General features: G+C 56.5%; 2 protein-coding genes across 2 annotated transcripts in view; one reads left to right on the top strand and one right to left on the bottom strand.

Annotated features, from left to right (window-relative positions):
* Positions 1–5024: 5024 nt before the first annotated feature.
* Positions 5025–18185, bottom strand: MRPL21 (mitochondrial ribosomal protein L21). The gene is made up of 7 exons (XM_051621216.1): positions 18153–18185; positions 16884–16944; positions 15654–15739; positions 12253–12416; positions 10757–10809; positions 5896–5999; positions 5025–5276 (listed from the first exon to the last, which is right to left on the bottom strand). The coding sequence occupies exons 1-7, from the start codon at positions 18172–18174 to the stop codon at positions 5212–5214; spliced, it is 555 nt and encodes a 184-aa protein (XP_051477176.1). The 5' UTR covers positions 18175–18185; the 3' UTR covers positions 5025–5211.
* Positions 18186–18213: 28 nt separating this feature from the next.
* IGHMBP2 (immunoglobulin mu DNA binding protein 2) overlaps positions 18214–19025 on the top strand; it is a 34154-nt gene continuing 33342 nt past the window's right edge. The window contains exon 1 of the mRNA XM_051621198.1: positions 18214–18299. Coding sequence (XP_051477158.1) covers positions 18217–18299 — 83 coding nt within the window. The 5' untranslated portion in view covers positions 18214–18216. The remainder of the gene's footprint in view (positions 18300–19025) is intronic.

The following is a 19025-nucleotide window of genomic DNA, read 5'->3' as shown; positions in this document are numbered from 1 at the left end:
CTGGAGCTGGCACTGCAGCCTCCTGTGGTGCTGGAGCCCGGGCAGCCCCACCCCACACATCAACACCTGCCTCAACTCTGGTGCCAGCGGCAGGGCACGGATCTGCAGCTGCTTCTAGTTGCACCTCAGAACATCAGGAACCTCCACCCGTGCTGAGCTGTTCTGCTCAGAGGCCTCTGCACCAGCACAGAAAATGGGGCTGTCTTGTCTTTTTCTTCCAGTATTGAGGAAAAAGATTTTTAAAAAATCACAGCCCTGCGATGATGTCAAGTGATGAGACCCCAGGCTGGACTTTGGGGCTCTCTCAAGAGGCCTTTTAAACTGGACTTAGTGAGAGAGTGTCCTCCAGAACAGGTCCTTTGCCCATCCAGGTCCCCTCTTGTGTTGCTTTTGATCAGCCACGGTACAGCTGAGCATTCCAAAGACATCAAAAGCCCAACAAGGTCTCACGGAAGGGGACTGAGGGCAGGGAAGGCTCAGCCCCCTCCTACACAGAAGAAACCATACAGGAGATCCATGTGGATGGTCTCAGCATGGAGAAAGCATCTGTCAGCTCTTCAGCGAAGTCTGTGGAGCTCAGGGACCAGAGCTCTAGGGAGCTGCCCCTCTCCTGTCCCTGCCCCTCCCTGAGCTCCTGCTCTAGACCTCTACGGGCTCCTGCTGGAGAACCCAGCAGCACACCCAGACACTTCCCACACATCCAGGGCAGCTCTGGCCAAACCTGCTCTGTGACACACGAGTGTTCCTGGAAGAGAGCACTGCCCTTGCAGCAGGGCCCACAGAGGAGGCGTGGGAGAGGTGGCACTTCCATCCAGGTCCACTCCACCTCCTGTACTTCTTTAGTCTTCAGGACAGAAAGCAGCATTCAGCAGAGTCCACCCCAAACACTTTTTGGTGGTAAATGTCTAAAACCAGCCAAGTGCAGAGTAATGATACCTTAGCTAGCCCAGGGCAGAGCTTAGGAGGAGAAACATCCCTGGCCAGCTTGCATCCAGCTTCCTTCTCTCCCTCCAAGACACTGTGGTGTTTCACTGATCTCCAGAACAGGGGCAGGAGCAGACTGACCTAGACCAGAACTGGTGTAAATTTGTTTCTTTTTCACCCTGCATTGAAGTCACCAAACCAGAGTGCTGCAATCCAGGGTGTGGTGCTCACCTCCAGCCCTGGGCATCACTAGACAGCCCCGTTCTGCTGCAGACCCTCCTGCTGAGGTGAGGAGCCAAAAAACACCTCTTGGAGAGAAAACAGCTCTGCAACCTTCAAAGCCTTTGCTCATGAGCAGCTGGATGGGACCACTGTGACCTTCCAACTCAACTCCAACCACTTCAGAGACACCACAGAAACATGTATCCTTGTTTTCTTCAGGAAAAGGTTGGGTTGGGCCCCATAGCCGGGGGGGTTTATATCCCTGACTGCACATCTGGGGACTACCTGGAGAAACTCCCACTCACCTCAGGCACAGATCTCCTTGGCATGGTGGGGAAGCCACACGTGTCTTCCCACACGTGGATCCAGCTCTGGTGCCGACGTGGCCCCAGGTTTGCTGAGGACCTTTCAGCTGGATGACGATGGAAACATGACTTTATCACCCGCGATCGCTGAATAAGCCACCTCCAGCATCACAAGGCACCTGTGGTGGAGCCAGATGGAAGTAGGTGGAGTAGATATTGTTTTCTGTTGAAATATTTGTGGTCAGGCTATTCCATACTTGCAGTTTTTGAAAGATGTGGAGCCTGTGCCGGGAAAGGGGCCAAAGGCACCCATGAATCATGTCCCTGCAAACACAATCCTGGAGAAATAAAAAGCTGGCCTAAAGCAGACGAGGAACCAAAACACCTCAGGCTGTAGCCTGAGATCATGGTAGTCCCAGACCTTGGTCCAAACCAAGTCCCTGCCAGATGGTTGGCTATTTTGAGAGCTCCCAAATCCCCCCCGAGCTTTGCTGCTTCTGAGAGAAAGAAGTGGTGTGTTTGGTTTTATTTGGAAAGGGAAGACAAAATAAAAGCCAGTTCCTTCTCTTCCCGTGAGATGCTGGGAAGGTGTGGGATGCTCAAAGATCTACACAGAAACCAGCTCAATTCCAAGCCACCTTCAGAGCCTGCACCCTGTTTTATAAAATGACCAAGGTCTGGCACAGCTTTGGTCCCACAAAGTTTAGCTGATCTCGAAGGGCTCAGGACCCGTGTTTCCAGCTCACACCTCGTGTTAATTGTCCCTCACCAGCGACTCACAAACGTTGTTCCTGCTGGGACGGGGCTGCCAGCTCGTGTGGTGAGTGTTAGGGCTGGTGGGGGCCGTGGGGAGCGCTCTCCAAGAACAGAACTGGAGCCATGCAGCCCTGTCAATAAACATGTTTGCGGTTGCTACAGCAAAGCCGGCAGGCAGCTCCCAGCACCCCCGGGGCCCTCTCCTCTCTCCCTTCCCCGCAGGCTCGCTCTGCCCCTGCCAGGAGCAAACCCTGGGCAAGGGCTGCTGCAGCAGCCGGGCAGCGACACGGCGGGAGCAGGGACACGGATCCCAGTTGTCTCCTCCGCGTCCTATAAATAGGGAGAGAGAAAGCAGCTGAAAGGCCCCAGCGCCTGCTGACACCCAGGCTGCCTGCCCAGCCGCTCCCCGCGGGCTGCCGGAGCTGGCAGGGAAGCATTCCCTTTCTCTCCTTAATGAAGGGGTTCTTTTTTTGGAAAAAGAAAACCTCCAGTGCAAGAGGGCTCAAAGCAAGGCAGGTTCCCGGTGCTACACTCCGGCTGCTGCAGATTTCTAACCACCAAAGTGTGCTTCGAGGCGCGGCCAAAGCGCGGCCTGATCCTGCCGAGAAAATAAATCTGGCTGCAGGGAAGAGCTCAAAGATGCAAAAACACACCGAGGGGCACACAAACAGCACTTCCCTTGCACCCCAGCAGCCCCAACAGCTCGTCCAAAGAACTTTTCAAGCTGCCTTGCCCCTTCTCAGGGCAGACGCTGCAGCTCCTGGAGCAGCAGAGCACGGGAACGTGATGCTGACCCCAATATCAGACCCAGCTGCTGAATCCCTTTGCTGGCCCTGGGGTCCCAAGGAGAGAGTTTCCTGCACTTCTGGTCTCCTGCAGAAGCTGCCTGTGCAGGAGAAGGGACAGGGTCTGTCACACCTCACTGGGCTGCACAAACAACAGCTCCTCACCACGGGAAGCCCTCATGCTGTGAGAAATGGCTTTGCTCAGGAAGCTTATTTTTGAGCACTGAACAACTTGCCAAGGCAAGGAAGAGGAACCCCACCACGGAGGTAATTTAAAACTTGTCCAGACAGAGCTCTGGCTGCACACCACAGAAAGCTGTCCTGTGGGTTGACAGGCTCAGGCTGTTTCCCCTTCAATCACGATGATCACATTGTTGTCAGGACACAAAACCCCAATCCAAGCACCTGGAAGCAGCTGTGGCCACCACATCCCACTGGAGGGTTTGGGAGAGCAGCTTTAGCCTTTCAATGATTGCAACCTCGCTCCAAATCCAGCTCTTGAAAGCCTCTGGATCTGAGGGGGAGGAAAAAACCCACCCTGCAGCCACAGAGGAACGGAGGTGCTGTGGTCTCCAAAGGGCGCAGGGGAGGTCAGGGCTGGGCTGACATGGGTTCCTGTGCACACCAGGAGGGCTTGGGGAAACACCTCCCCTCGCTGGCACAGAGGGGGCCAGGGGGGTCCTCAGGGTACCTCCAGGATCCAAAGAGCAGCACAAGCCTGGCTGCTGCCCTGGGGGGCTCAGAGATGAGGGACACGCAGGCAGCTGTGCCCTGGAGGAGCTGGCAGCAGCCAGCCCTGCTCCTCACTCAGCCGTAAAGACCCTGGGCAAAGCATCTCAGATTCCCCCCTGATCAGACCTGCTGTCCAACAAGATGTTTTGTCCTAACAGATACATTTCCACTACGAATCAGTGCTTAGAAGAAAAAAAGGAAAAGTTCAGAAACCTCTGCTCTGACTGTGTGAGTGGCAAACCAGCCCCAGCAGCCAGGGAGGATCACGAGCAGCCACCCCCGTGTGAAGCCAGACGGGGACTTGTGATTTCACTCTGGAGAAGAGCTGGGGATTTCTGCTTCCACTTGAATGGCAAAACACTTTGTCTCTAAATTCCCCTGAAGAAAAGGTAAAAAATAACCCCCTTTTGCCTCAGTCTGAATGCCTCATTTCATTAAAACCTGGGTATTTTGCTGAATTTTGTATTGTAACATTTTCGAAACAAAACTCAGGACTTCCCAATATTGAATTTTCCCACCCTGCATTTTTCTCCCCTCAAAAAGTTGTGAATTCACCCTCCCATCACACAGTATCTCACTTGGGTTAGAATTACATTTCCCAAGGGCTTTTTCTTTCAGGGGGGGACCAGTTTTACAGCTCGACTTGCCTTTTCCTTTGAACTGACACTGGACTCTTCTTCCCGTATTCCTGAGCCTTGAAGTCTCTCTTGTTATTCTCAAGTGTTTTTCCATAACCAGGAAGAACAGAAAATTCCCCCTCCCCTCTCAGAGCCAAGCTGTGCAGGCTGCTTCCCAGCCCCAGCACTCCCAGGCCTCCAGAAGCTCAGAGGGACCAGGAGGTCCCTGCTACAAAGGCTCCAGCTGCCAATGCTGCTTCCACATCCCATGGGAACAGACTGTGCCAGGAGGGTTCCCTGCCACCCCTGCATGCCAACCCACAGCCACAGACCAGCCCAGTCCCCCAAGCCCCCCTGCTCAGCCTGAAGGCACCAACAGCCCCAGGACAGGAGAATTGCAGGGACACCAGTCACTGAGCACAGCAACAGCAGCTTCAATCAACAAATTCTACACAGGTTCTGCCCTCCAGGCTCAGGCCTCACCTCTGGGGCTGGGACCCACGGCCCTTTTCTCCCACCACCAGTGAAGCTCCAGGTGTTTTTGGGACACAGCTGAGCCTGAGCTCCTGCAGCACACAGAGGCAGGCAGGGGCAGACCCAGCTGGCACCAAACAGCCTGACAACAAGCAGTGGATCCCAGGTTCTTCAAAACTCCTGACCAATAAACACCATCAAGGCAGAAATAACAGCTTAAAAAAATATTTCATGTTGTCTTTTTTTTTGTTTTGTTTTGTTGAAAAGGAATTACATCTAGGTTTCCATTCCCACCAACAGCACGAAGTCCAGAACCTTCCAGTGACAAGGCAGGTTTATTTCCACAATTGCCTGAGGCACAAACCAAGGGAAGCTGCTCAACTCCTGATCAGCCCATCAGGACAGACAGGGGAAAATGTCTATGGTGTTTATCCGCAGGACGGTCTGTGGGTGGATGATGACTGAAAAAGAGTGAAAAGAGAGGGGAAAGGAAACAGGATCAGCTAAGAGCACAGAACTGCTGTTTACCTTTTGGGAGGCTCCTGCTGGTTTGGTCCCAGCAGCCCCAGAGAGCTGGCTCTGGGCAGGGACTGGGCTGGCAGATGCTGCCACCTGGGCAGGACCTGGCACACCAGCACGAGCAGGAGGTCTGGGCAGGGCTCCCCCGGGACTGGCTCAACCTGGCCAAGGCTTTAGAGTCCATTCCATTAAAAAAAAGTCAAAATTTCTCTCCCTCTCTCAGTCACACCTGAGAAGGGGCCATGGTAATCCAGAAGCCTGCCACAGGATACTGGTACATCTTGCTAATACCTGGGATTACATATCCAATATTTAAGGCTCTGGACTAAGAACAAGAGGGCTTTTCTGCCCAGGGTACCTTTAGCCAGGGAGGTGTTTTGCAAGGCTCTCTAACCACGGGATATGAAGGCACCCTGAAAGGTGCAGGGAAAGGTGTGCTGTGCCATGAGGGGCCTGGGGACATGGTGAAGGAGCCTCCCTGCCCAGGCACTGCCCTGGCTTCTGGTGCCTCCCCCTCCCGGATCCAGCACCAAGTGAAGCTCTGTCCCCTTTCCATCTTACTTTTCTTCCTTTCATAGTTGTGCCTCTTCCAAAAGCGCACGTTGATTTTTGGCCACGACTCTGTCTTCTCAATCACAGTGGCCTCCACACGGACCAGATCTTTCCTGAAAGACAAGAGCTGGAGAGTATCACTTTTTCATTATTTACATTCTCCCCCACCAGCCAGCAGGTTTCTGGAGAAAGGTGACACAGAGATAACACATCCTGCCTTCCAGAGCCCAGACCCACAGGATCTACAGTCTCCATGGAAGGAGGGAGATGGGCTGAGCTGTTGGCTCCTGGGTGCAGACACAGGGGCCTGAAGTTGCTGCACGTGGATCAGCCAAGTGATGGGACAGTTCACAAGGCAGAACCTCTGTCATGTGAGGGATGAGATCAGGAACAGCTGAGGAAGGAGCAGGAAGACAAACCTGCAGGAACTTGTAGGACCACAGTGAGATAAATTTCCCCGTCACGCTCACATGATCTTACGTGTCCTGCCGTGCTGGTGGCACAGCCCTGGTCCTTCTCCTGGGCTACACTGGCCAACACAGAGGTCCTTCCTCCTTCTACAAAGTGTCACCGAGAGCTGGAAGAAAGCCTTCTCACCTTGCTCACCTGAGCAAGTCCTGGCAATGGCTCAGTGAAAAGGGCTTTGGCCACTGTTTCTAGCAGGAATCCCAGGCAATCGGCTGCTGGAGCAACTCGCTTCTCCTCCCACATGCCTCTCCTGCCTCCCACTCCTGCTCTGACCTGCTGGCTTACCCCAAACTGGAACAGAGGATGGGGACTTGGGGAGGATTTCACACACTGCTTCTCACACCATAGCTGGGGGAGTTCAAGTTGAGTGACCAGAACACTCAAATAATCTAATTATGTCTAGGTCTCATTTCTACACCTGGAAACTCTCAGCAAGTGAACACCCTGCCTCCCCAGGCATGGAGGGGAAGAGAAGAATATGGCCCGAACTTCCTTTGCAGGTGAGTAAGATCCCAGAGTAATTCATCCCTCCACATCACCTTCCCAACAGGCAAACACCCCTCCTGCCCTCCCCATCCCAGCTGGGATGTCGAGCTGCTCCCTGAGGGAGGCCAGAGCTGGGCACAGGGGGGTGTGAAGCAGGTGCTGGAGGAGCAGCACCCGCCTGCACAGCAGCTCCTCTCCGGGCAGAGGAGTCTCTCCAGACAAGAGCCAGACTTCAGAAAGTGTGCCTTTAATCAGCAGCCCCAAGGGAGGAGGAGGAGACACTCTCCATGCAGCACCCCTGCAGAACCCATTAAAAGCCCATCACACACTGGCTTCGCGCCGGAAGACGTTTAAAGAACATTTTCCTGACAAATGGCCCTGTCTGCACTTAAGGGGGGCAGAGGGGGAAGCCCATCCAGCCTGACTGCTCCAGCGAGGTCACCAGGAGGCCAAGGGCTCTGAGACATTCACCATCTCTCAACATTTACCCTCCAGGGTGTAATAAATATATATCTGTATCTCAGAGACTGAACCCTTAAGGGAGGAGGGAGGGCAGCCCGAGCAGCAAACTGATCTATCTGCATTCAGTGTCTAGCCCAGAAGAAATCAGACATGAGATAATCTAGATTTTAAGAGACCACTGGGTGAGTCTTGACACCCCAGCTGCAGGGTGTTCTCCCCAGTGGCAAGACCCCTCAGCACCCCTGAGCACTCATCCAGCTCTGCCAGGCCAGGGAGGAGCCCAGCACTGAGGGGCTGCCTGTGCCTCCCCCCTGCCTTGGGAGCTGGGGCTAATTCCTGCCCGGGGAAGGCAGGGGGAAAGCTAAACTCTCCCTGACTTCTCCCAGGCTTGGACTCTAAAGGCATGCAAGAACCTCACTGCTGAGGATCACATGGGAGAACTGGAAAGCAGCCAGGCCAGCTGAAGCCACTCGCTCAGCCACATCTCCTGCTCCTGGGGTTTGCACAGCAAGGCCAGGCTGGCAGGGACAGCCCCCATCACTGCCCTGCTCTGGCTGTCCCAGGCAGGATCCAGCCAAAGGGACAAACACGGACACAGATCTGTAGGTAAGTGTCCCCCCTACATTGCTCTTAGATGTTGACGTGGTCCCCAGCAAAGCTTTAAGGGTGCTGTTGAAAATCCAAGTGGGGCTTCACTCTGCACCTCAAAGCTCAAGGCTAGCAGGTCCTGAAGGATCCTTTCCTGTTGGACAAAGCACCAGGACATGCTGGGTGAAAGGCTGAAGCACAGTAGAAATCAACTTGAGGTGAAGTGCACATGAACAGAGAAGTTCTCAGCAAAACAGAGCTCAAGGAGAAAAAAGAAAATAATTTAAAAATGGTTATCAAATGTTTTAGGCATGACTGGAATGTCCATAAAAATGAAAATGGGGTCACACATTTCCCAGAGCCTGACAGGGACAGCCAGGCCTGCTGCTTCTAGCAGCAAAATGCTTCAGGACAAAGCACATCTACCAGATTCTTGCAGGAGGCAGGAAAAATTCCCACTGAAATCTCACAGCCCTCAGCTGGGCTGAGAGCTCTTGGCATCAGAGAAAGATCCAGGCTCCAACCCCAAAGGATCCTAACTCCTGGCAGTAACAATTCCAGCTGCCAAGCTCAATCCCTGCAGCAGGCAAGGGAGTCCCAGCCTGACTGTCTGGGAGCAGAACAGGTCCAGGACCCTTTGGCATTCCCACTGAAGCCACTGCAAAAACAGGCAGGGAGCAGGAGAGGGAACAGGACCCACCTAGAGGAAAACACTCCCACTGCTGTACTTTGTCTAGCAAGAAGCTCAGCGTTCTCCCAGAGGCACCACTCCTCTCCCTCAGGTCTGGAGCAGCTGAGGGTACTCCATGGATGGCCTGGAGAGCAAACCTGCCCAGGTTATGCTCAGGGCTGAGCACAGCCTCAGACCTGCACCACTTACCATCCAGCTGAACAAAGCAGCACTGCCTGGTGCCCCTGTGCCCCGGAACACACACAGACCCCAGCAGATTCCAGAGCAGAGGCCAGGAAGAAGTTCCCAGAATAGCCTCTGCCACACAGCTGGTTTGTTGCACTGTTGTTTTCTGAGGCTTTAGAGGAGCCTCATCTTGGGAGGTATCTGCTGCTACAGCAAATCTCAGGATGGCTGTGTCCAGGACAAGCTCCTGCCCACCCCCAGGTCTGCAGGGGGTACAGCTGGGAGGAAGGTCTCCTGCAGACACTGGGCCAAACATTCGCTCATCTGTTGACTTTTAAAACAACAAACAAAACTGCCCTTGTTGGCATCCAACCTCTTGTCTCCCTCCAAAGCCTCTGTGGTTTAGGCACAACTGGGATCTGTGGGACACAACTGCAGTCCCCATGGGTTCTGCTTTCCTCTCCTCAGCCAGGGGACTCGGGAGGTTTCCCTGCAGCTGGGAGGGAGGAGGGCACCTCTCCCCCAGCCTTCCCCTCTGCCTGCTCAGCCTCCTCCTCCTCCCACAGATCCTCCTCTGCCAGAGGCCCTGGAGTTCAAGCAAACACTGCCAGATGTGCAGTCTGGTCTGCTTCAAGCACCTGACAAGTCTCTCCCCACACTTGGAGCACCTGCAGGAACCACACAGCTGGTTCTCCTCCTGCCTCCAAGCTCCTGGGCCTTGGGCCACCAGCCAAGCCCAGCACACAAACTGGGAGTTGCAAAGAACCACCCCAGGCCCCCTGGTTAAGAGAGCCAGGTGAAGGATGATGCTCCTGAGCTGCACAACTTGGGCTCTTATTTGAATGAAGATGACATTTCCAGCCCTAATGATGAGATTCCTTCCTCTTCCTAAAACCTTGTACAAGTGCCATGCCTGGCAATCATTCCAAGACTCCCGAGGAGCTGCTGCTGCAGATCTATTTGCAGAGCTGTGAAAAGGACTGGCAGTTCCCTCACACAGGGAACCCGAGGCAGTTGCCACCAGTGCAAGTGCAATCATGTTACCATCTGCACCAACACTTCACAGCTAACTCTTGAGCACTCACAGCCCCTGGGGCTGCAGGGAGCACCCAGCCATGGAACCCACCTGAAACCAGGTGCCATTTCTAACCTGGCTCTACCAGACACCAAGAAATACCTCTCAGATGTACAAGTTCCTCCTTCTCTGACCATCCTCTGCCAAAGCTGCTGCAGCTCAAGCTGAGACCTAAACGTGTGGTTCAGCCTCCAACTGGACCACAACCAGGGCTTCCAGACACTCTGAGCACTTCTGACTTGGGTTCCACCACCGATACCTCTCATCCTGAGTGGGAAAATAGCAGTTCATGACTTCACTTCTGGCTAGTCCCCACACCTGCCTTTTGGAACAGCAAAGACAGAAGAACCAGGTGTCCTGCCAGTTTGTAGAGCAAGTCCCACAGCACTGGGATGGAGATGGTGCCAAGGGGGGAAACACCCCCTCCTTGTTCTGTGACTGCTGGACTGTGTGACTAAGAGCAAGGGGAAACTGGGAACTCTAAAATGAAGGACTGCTGGGTTGAGACAAGGGCAAAAGGAAATGGATTAAAAAACCCCAGTGAAAATGATTACGGGACGGGAAAGGATTTCTGGGCTATTCCAACGTGACTATCACCAAAATTAGGGCAAGGGAGTAAAGATGTTGAAGAGCAAGATCTACTGCTAGTTTGTGCAAGGCTTATACCATGAGAAACAGCTCCAGCCCAGCAGAGGTGAATATCCCAGTCACCTCAGAAATGGCACTGCTGCCCTGCCTGGCACTGGGGGTGGCTGGAGTCAGCAGAGGCTGAACACCTTGTTCTACTGGTGACTCTTTCAAAAGCCACAGGGCTGGAAAAAAAAAGTTAGTGCTGATAAATCCAGGTTTCTCTTCAGCTTCAGGGACTGCAGGAGCCCTGCACCTGCAGTTAAGTATAGGAATTGCCTTGAAGATAATTCTTGCATTCATCTTACCCCAGGAGTGGCCTTCCAATGAGCGTGAAGTCCTCAGCCCCAACCAACAGAACCTGTGGACAATAAATCAGGCATTATCACTGGTCCCTCTCCCAGCAGAAAGGGAAACAGTATCTTCCAGCCTCTACAGTCACCATAAAGGTGTCAAACTGCTTAAAAACAGGCCTTTACCCATTTCAAACCTGACACTGGCACTGGAGAGGGATGAGGGGAAATGGGCAAGAGACAGAGTGATTAAACCGAGCCCTCCAGGAGAGCAAATCCTACTGGAACATTCCTTACAAGGATCTTTCACATGGATCAGAACACACTGAACCGTTCTGTTCTGGCACACCAACAGTTGTAAAAGACCTGAGAAGCAATACAGGGAAGAGGAACAAGCAGCCTTGTATGGGATCTGAATGAATGGCAGCTCCTAAAACCTGGGATTTTTATGGCAACTGCTGTGTATCCTAGCAGGGAAATGCTTTCCTCATGCTCCTCCCTGGGGCCTCAAGATGGGCAATAAAGAAATGGACACCTGGGGGGATTCTCTACCCCAGGGACTCACCCTTTTGTTCCAGGACACTGACACCACCTGCCCCTCTAAAGAAGCAGGCAGGACAACCAGGAAAGGAGGCAGCAGATCCTGCAGCTGCGCCTTCCCAAGGCTGTGGAGCAGCTAAAAGCAACATGTCAATGTCATGAGGGGTTCTGGCTTTTGGCTTAGACAGTAAACCCTCCAATTATTTAATCTTCTTCACTTCCATCTAGACCTCTGCATTCCTAGCTGGCTGCTCCATGCAAATCCTCTCTGTTGTACACAGGGCTGCAGGACACAGCTGCAGACAAGCCTACAAACTGCCTCAAAACTGGAGCTGGGAGCAGCGGATGAGTGGGAGAACTGCCTGGCTCTCCCTGAGTGCTGGCTTGGCTCCAGCAACCAGCATCAGGGGCCACCAGCATCCCACCTCATCATCTCTCACTTAAGCTTTGGATTAATGAGCCTCTACAAGTTCCTGCTAATTAACCAAGGCAACAGATAAAGATATTGAACTGCATCTTGGCAGCTCTCCCCTCCATGGCCCTCCCTCTCCATCCCTCTCCCTCCATCCAGCCATGAGAGGGATGTCAGGAAGCACAGAGCAGTGACAGTCCCCGGAGGCACTGCAAGGGCTGTGGGTGTTGGGGTCTCAGGGTAAGCACAGCTTTTAGCTGCTGTCCCTAGAAACAACAACTTTAATTTTCCTTTCTTTGGCTGGGGTTAGTCCAACAGGAACCTGTCTCCTCGCAGAGTCTGGCATGACTCACTCCCACCCTGCTCAACAGAAATCAGGATATTATCACTAACAGAGGAGCTGAAACTGGAACAGAAGGAAGGCAAAGCAAATGGTGGGAAGGGGGGATCTGACAGGAGGCCTCCAGGGCTGGCTGCTGGCAGCTGGCTGAGGGCTGTGCCTGTTGGCAGCCCCCGTGCTCCGGCCCCACGCGCAGCCCCGCGGAAGCGCCGCACGCACCTTCTCCAGCCGGATCCGGTCCCCGCACTCGGCCTCCAGCACGTTGTCCATCATGATCAGGTCTTCACTGGTGATTTTCCACTGCTTGCTGGCAAAGTGGACCACAGCGAAGAGCCTCCCGTAGTGCCCGGCCGCGATCAGCCCGTTCACCCTCTGCACCACTTCTGCCAAGGGCAGGGAAAGGATCAGGGCAGGGAGCAGGGCAGGGAGCAGGGCAGGGGGCAGGGAAGGGAGCAGGGCAAGGAAGGGAGCAGGGCAGGGAAGGGAGCAGGGCAGGGCAGGGAGCAGGGCAGGGCAGGGAGCAGGGCAGGGCAGGGAGCAGGGCAGGGCAGGGAGCAGGGCAGGGCAGGGAGCAGGGCAGGGCAGGGAGCAGGGCAGGGCAGGGAGCAGGGCAGGGCAGGGAGCAGGGCAGGGAAGGGAGCAGGGCAGGGAAGGGAGCAGGGCAGGGAAGGGAGCAGGGCAGGGAAGGGAGCAGGGCAGGGAAGGGAGCAGGGCAGGGAAGGGAGCAGGGAAGGGGAGCTGCTGGGGCTGCCCAGACACCCTGCCCTGCCACCCCTCTCCCTCTTCCCACCTCTTCCTCTCATCCGCTGGGAATCTTTAAGCAGGATCAAGAGCCATGTTGTGTCCTATGAGGTGGGACCCTCCTGTTGTAAACTCGATGACCACTTTGTGCCTCAGCTGCTGGCAAACCCATGCAGCTGTCAACCCCTGGTGTGTGTACTCTGCAGCTAATCCAAGACTGCTGGATTCTCAGCCTGTTCCTCAGGCATCCCCAAATGCACTCTTACCAGACATAGAGCATTCCAGAAAGGAGTGCTTGTCCATGCACCCTACATTTGGAGGGGAGCTCCTCTCCTTTTCCAAGTCACCTGCAGAAGGCCCAGGACTCTCATACCAGGTAAGGAGTGCAGGAACATCAGGAAGGGTTTGGCAAAGTACAACTAACAGAGCCTGGCCTGAGAACTTGTACCTGCAGCAAAGGCAGGAGTCCTTTCCCTCACCCTTTCCCTGCAAATCTCTTCCATGCACACATGCAGGCAGAGCAGGTGCCAGGAGCAGCACAAATCCCAGGGACAGGGTCCTGCACACCAACAAACTCTGCTTTCTGTGAGGAGCTCCCTGTGCAGTGAACCCAACACCAAGTTCTACAGGCACATCAGGAGGTACTGCCTAGTGAGAGCGATTCCACTGCCAAGGAGCAGCTTTCCACCCTCTGGAGCTGCTCAGAAAAAGAGCAGCTTTTCTCTAACTGGAAAAGTAGATTTCCTTCATTGTCCTCAAAAGTGGCTGAATCTGTTTTTCTTGGAATGTAAACAAACCAACACCCCCTTGGGACAGAGAAGAATTTAGCAGCCAGTCAGACCAAACCCAGCCCTTACAGGAACACTCTGCAAGAGTCCAACTTTCAGCAAATGCAAACTATTAAGGTAGTGGTAAGAAAAGAAATCATGTGCCAGGCAGCAGTTGCTGCAGCTTCCACTAGGATGAAGAGTTCAGGTTCTGTGTTGCTGGAACTGCTGTCCCAGAACAAAAATCCACTGTGTGCCCTTCTCTCTGGTTCACAGTGCTCCATTGCAACAAGTCAGGAGAGAAAACAACCCTGTCTCTTTGTTATCCCCTCACCTGCACCATGAGGAGTTTCTCCTGGCTCCATCTGCTGACCCAGGTCTACCAGCAGTCCAGGGGTCAACACTTCAAACACCAAATTTCAAAATCCTGGCCCACAATTTTCCCTCAGCAAAACCCATGCAGAGTAATCTCCAACAAGGGTTATTTCCTCTCCCGATTTCAAGTTTCTACCCACAGGGCTTTCTTGCCTTTCTGTAACCAAAAAAGGTCCATGTTCCTCTCCATCCCGGGGCTCAGAAGTTGTTGCTAACTCCTCCAAACCCCTCTCGTGACAGGACACACCAAGTGGTGTTTCCACTTGGTTGCTGGTGTGACTCGTGTCTCAGCACCATGTGGAGCAACCCTTCCTAAAATATCCAGGCCGTTCCCAGAGCCAGCAGGAGAACAGAAGGCAGATCCAAGTGCTCTGGCTGTTCTGTGTTTTGGGTAAGCACAGCCAGAGGGTAATGATCCAAGCTCACAAGGAGCAGGAGGGGACCAGGCACAGAAGTCAGAGCAGCCCCAGGGAGCCACTGTGAGCCCAGCAGGGGAGGATGGGACCCTGCTCCCCACAGAGCTCAGCACAGCACCCCCAGCAGCTGGCAGCTCACTGTGGGGTCACACCACGCTGGGGACAGACATCATCTGTCACTGCAGCAATCCCAGCAGTGCAAGGGAGATAAAGAGCAGGTTGAAAAGCAGCCAGAGAGGGGAGCTGGAGCAGGAGGCTCTCTCCAAAGCACGTCACTCACACAGGCATTGACACACCTTGGCCAGAGGACAGGAGACTGTCTGCATGGAGGGGGACACAGCTCAGCTTTTCCCCTTCCCCCTCTGAAAGACCCCCCCCCCTTCTCTCATTTCCATCCCACAGCTCTCCCACCTCCAGCAGAGCAGTCAGGCCTTTCACAGACATCCCAGGGGCTGACACAAGATGACAGTACGACTGCCTGTCAATAAACACCAGAGCTCCTGGCCTGCACAAAGCCCTCAACTGCTTGTGGCCTGCACCAAGCACTGCACTGCTCGTGGCCACCCCTGCAACTGCAGAAGAACTGACCCCTGTGGGGGCTCATTCCTGCCCAGAGCTGAGACACATCCCTGAGTCCCCCCAGCATGGCTAGCAGGGGATGTGACAGCAGCACATCAGCCTTCTGGGTGCTTCATTGTCACCCCCACCTGCCAGGGAACCTCTGACAGGTTCCAGCATGGCTAAGCCAGGATGGCTGAGGAACAGCTCCAGGCCCTTCCCTTGATGACTGGTGGAGTGTCCCCTGTGAGCTGATGGATGTGGGGACAAGCATGTGCTCACTGACATGATGCTCTGTGCCTTGTCACACCCCTGCAGCTCTGCCATGTGCCCACCAGCCAACTGCTCCTGCTGGCTCCAGTGCTCTGCTTCAGGCACTGAACCACGCCAGCTCTCTCCTGTGCCCACCAGCCAACTGCTCCTGCTGGCTTTAGCTCCTGGGTTTATACATTAGAGGAAAAACAATTGTTTTCTGCTGTCCCAAAAGCCCGTTTCATGTGTAAGAAAGCACCAGATCACACCAGGCAAGATTCCTCTGGGGGTGTTATGAGCTGTCATGAACTAAGGAGACCTCATATTCTACCCAAATCTCCAATACCAGCAGCTGGACACAAGCCCCATGACACTGACACACACCAGACATGAGACAAATGCAAAGAACAAAAACTATCTCAGACCATTGAGGACACCGACTCGTGCTCAGTCAGGCCACCCCTGGCAATGCTGGAGTGTTGGGCCCCACCTGGAGACAGGACACCCTTACCTGCATGATACTTGGCCTCTTCTGCTGGATCTGGGAGTTTCACTTCAGGCCATGGAGGGGAGCTCAGAGATGTTTTGGCAACAAGTCTGCGAATGAGAAGGTAAAACTCACTTGTAGCAAACAGCCATTGCCAAGAGATGTAAAACATGAGGAGAGGAAGAAAGGTGGAGAAACTGGCTTTCCACTGGGGGAGCAGTTGTTGGAGACTTAATCATTTGTCAGTATGAAAGACTCGACCCAAACCCAACCTGGGCCAGCTCGTGGTTCCCAGATTAAGCAGAGTCACCCTGGATCTCAATGGGATGATCAGGGAGGTGTCAGCTTCTGAAACAGGACCAGAAAGGTGCTGCTCAGGACACACCATCAGGCACACAAGCTGCATCCCGTGTTCAGGACAAGCCCACGAGTGAGAGCAGGGAAATCCACACAGCAGCAGCAGCAGCTGCACTCCCGGGGTTTGCTCTGCAATGGCAGGGATGCCTCCCAGAGGGCTCCGGTGGAACAGGGACCCACAGCTCTCAGGAGCTGGTGCAGAACCACGGGCAGGGGCACGGAGGCTCCGGGGCTGGCAGTGCCGATGTCTGTCCCGGCGCCAGATCCAGAGGGTGCTGAGTGCCCAAGGACCGGTGCTCCCCGGGGACCTGCGGGAAGGGGCCGCCCCCCTTCCAGCGCCGAGAGAACGAGCCCAGCCCGGCTCCTCCCTCCGCGGGAGCCCCCCGGGCAGCGGCCCCTTCTGGCCAGAGCAGACAGGGACACGGAACAGGGACAGGGAACACTTGGACAAGCAGCTCTCGAAGTGCTAAAGCAAACGGAGCCTCAAGGTCCCCAGCCCGGGGTCCTGCCGTGCCGGGAATCCCGCTGCAGGGAGCCCGCAGCACGAGTTCCGCAGGGATGGGAGAGCCCAGGCCTGGAGCAGACTGCCCGTGCCCAGGCAGCCCAGGGGCAGCTCAAGCCCTTTCCACAGCTGCAGCATCCTGAGTGTCCATCCGAGCCCACCCTGCAGCCCCTTGCTCGGGGGAGCACCCCGCGCTCCAGCCTCGGCTGCTTCATCTCACAAACCCACAGCTTCCTTCTGGCCCCCGTGATGGGGGTGGGCAGAGGGTCCTGAACTGACTGGGAAGCAACCGAGGGGGCAGCGAAGCCCCCACCGCAGAGGAGAAGCCGGCTGCCCTCCCCACCCCCAGGGCAGGTGGGACTCCAGGGGGAGAGGAGGCAGGTGCTGGGCATTACCCGTGCTGCAGCGCCGGGCGCCGGGAGCTCAGGTGCCGGACGGCAGGAACCAGCAGGAGGGCTGCAGGGGAGAGAACCAGAGTCAGAGCCAGCAGCTCCCGGGGGGTCTGAAGAACTCCGTGGGCAGGCTCTGAGCCCCGAGCACCAGCGGGTGCTGCTGGAGGATCCCCCCCCAGCCCCCCGGGAGGGCAGCACAGCTCCTGCACCACGGGCACCCCTGATCCCAGCAGCTCCGGCTGAGCCTCACGCAGGCTGCGCTCGGGAAAGAGGAAGCTGTGCTCCTGTTCCAGCACCCAAAGCTCCACGGGGTGAGGGCCTTACAACTGGAATCACAGCCTGGGTGCAGCTTCAGCTGTTCGTGGAAAGGAGCTGGGCCAGCACACACTGGTAACTAGCAGAAAACCATCCTGGGATTCCAAGGCGTAAAAACACCTGCTCAGGGAGTTATCCCTGTGTCATCTCAGGGGTGACAAGCTCCTTTCAGGAACAATCTGCTTACTTAAAAGGCAGCCTGGGCACAGCTGCTTTGCAGGATCATTACCTTGTTCACCCACCACAGCGCGGCCACCAGAAGGGGCTGGAGGGACCTCTCCAAAGCAGACAGGCTTACCCAGCTCACCTGCTGAAGCTGCAGCTCACCGAGGTCACACCGGGGTCACACCCACCAGCACAGAAACCAAGCCCAGACGTGAATCCCCCCCCGGCTGCTCCCACAATAACCCTCCCAGCCCAGCAAGACGGGGGGGGGAAAGGGGTGCAGCCCCTGCACACCCCCAGCCCCTGGAGTTTGCTGAGAGGCTCATGCCGGCTTGGAAATAAGGGTGTGAAGTTAATTCTCCTTTTTGTTAACATTCCTTCCTGCTTCCCCCCTGCTCTGCGGCTGCTCCAGGGCTGGTGCTGCTGGAGACCCAGCTCATGGAACGGTTTGGGTTGGAAAAGCCCTTTCAGACCATCAGATCCAACCCTCCCCCAGCCCTGCCCAGGCCACCCCTGCCCCGTGTCCCTCAGCTCCATCTCCAGGGCTCGGAAACCCGCCCAGGGATGGGGACTCCCCCCTGCCCCGGGCAGCCTGGGCCAGGCCCTGGCCGGAACCGGCCTTTCCTCCCGTGCCCCGTTCACCCCGTCAGGGCAGGGCCCCGGGGCCCACCCCCCGGTTCCGTGGCACGGAGACACCGGGGGCCGGAGCAGCCTCACCGGCCGTGCAGACCCTGCCCCACCGCCTCCCGCCACCCCTGCCCCGGCGGAGCCCCCCGCCCCGCCCCGCCTCACCGCCCGCCCGCCGCGCCGCCATCGCCGTGACCCCCGGCCCCGGAAGCGGAAGCGGCGCGGGACCATGGCGGCGGCGGCGGCGGCGGCGGCGGGGCGGCAGCTGGAGCTGCTGCGGGAGGAGCGGGAGGCCGAGCTGGCCCAGAGCAGGTACCGGGGCTGGCCCAGAGCAGGTACCGGGGCTGGCCGAGGGAGCCTTCGGCCGCCCAGAGGCACCGGGCCCGGCCCTGACCGGAGGGAAGCGCTCCTGCGCATCCCAGCGCATCCCAGTCCATCCCAGCGCATCCCAGCGCGTCCCAGTCCATCCCAGCCCGTCCCAGTCCATCCCAGCGCGTCCCAGTCCATCCCAGCCCGTCCCAGTCCATCCCAGCCCGTCCCAGTCCATCCCAGCGCATCCCAGTCCATCCCAGCGCGTCCCAGCCCGTCCCAGCGCATCCCAGTCCATCCCAGCGCATCCCAGTCCATCCCAGCGCGTCCCAGCCCGTCCCAGCCTATCCCAGGGCATCCCAGCCCGTCCCAGCGCATCCCAGCCCATCCCAGCCCATCCCAGTCCATCCCAGTGCGTCCCAGCCCGTCCCAGTCCATCCCAGCGCGTCCCAGCCCGTCCCAGTCCATCCCAGCCCAGCCTGTGGGCCCTGCTGGACTCGCCCCTCCAGGCCCGGCTCGCCCTGCAGGAGCCCCCTTGGCTGCCTCCTGTAGGATCCACTCAAGGCAGCAGCGCCCTCAGCTCCCCCTCTCCTCCCCCCAGAGCCCGGGGGTGCAGAGGCCCCGCAGCCCCTCCGGCCCTGCCCCCCAGCCCCTCCGGCCCTGCCCCGCAGCCCCTCCGGCCCTGCCCCGCAGCCCCTCCAGCCCTGCCCCGCAGCCCCTCCGGCCCTG

This window comes from Apus apus, chromosome 5, assembly GCF_020740795.1.
Source record: "Apus apus isolate bApuApu2 chromosome 5, bApuApu2.pri.cur, whole genome shotgun sequence".
Lineage (NCBI taxonomy): Eukaryota > Metazoa > Chordata > Aves > Apodiformes > Apodidae > Apus > Apus apus.
Note: the sequence above shows the minus strand (reverse complement) of the source record. Positions and strands in the feature narration are given on the sequence as shown.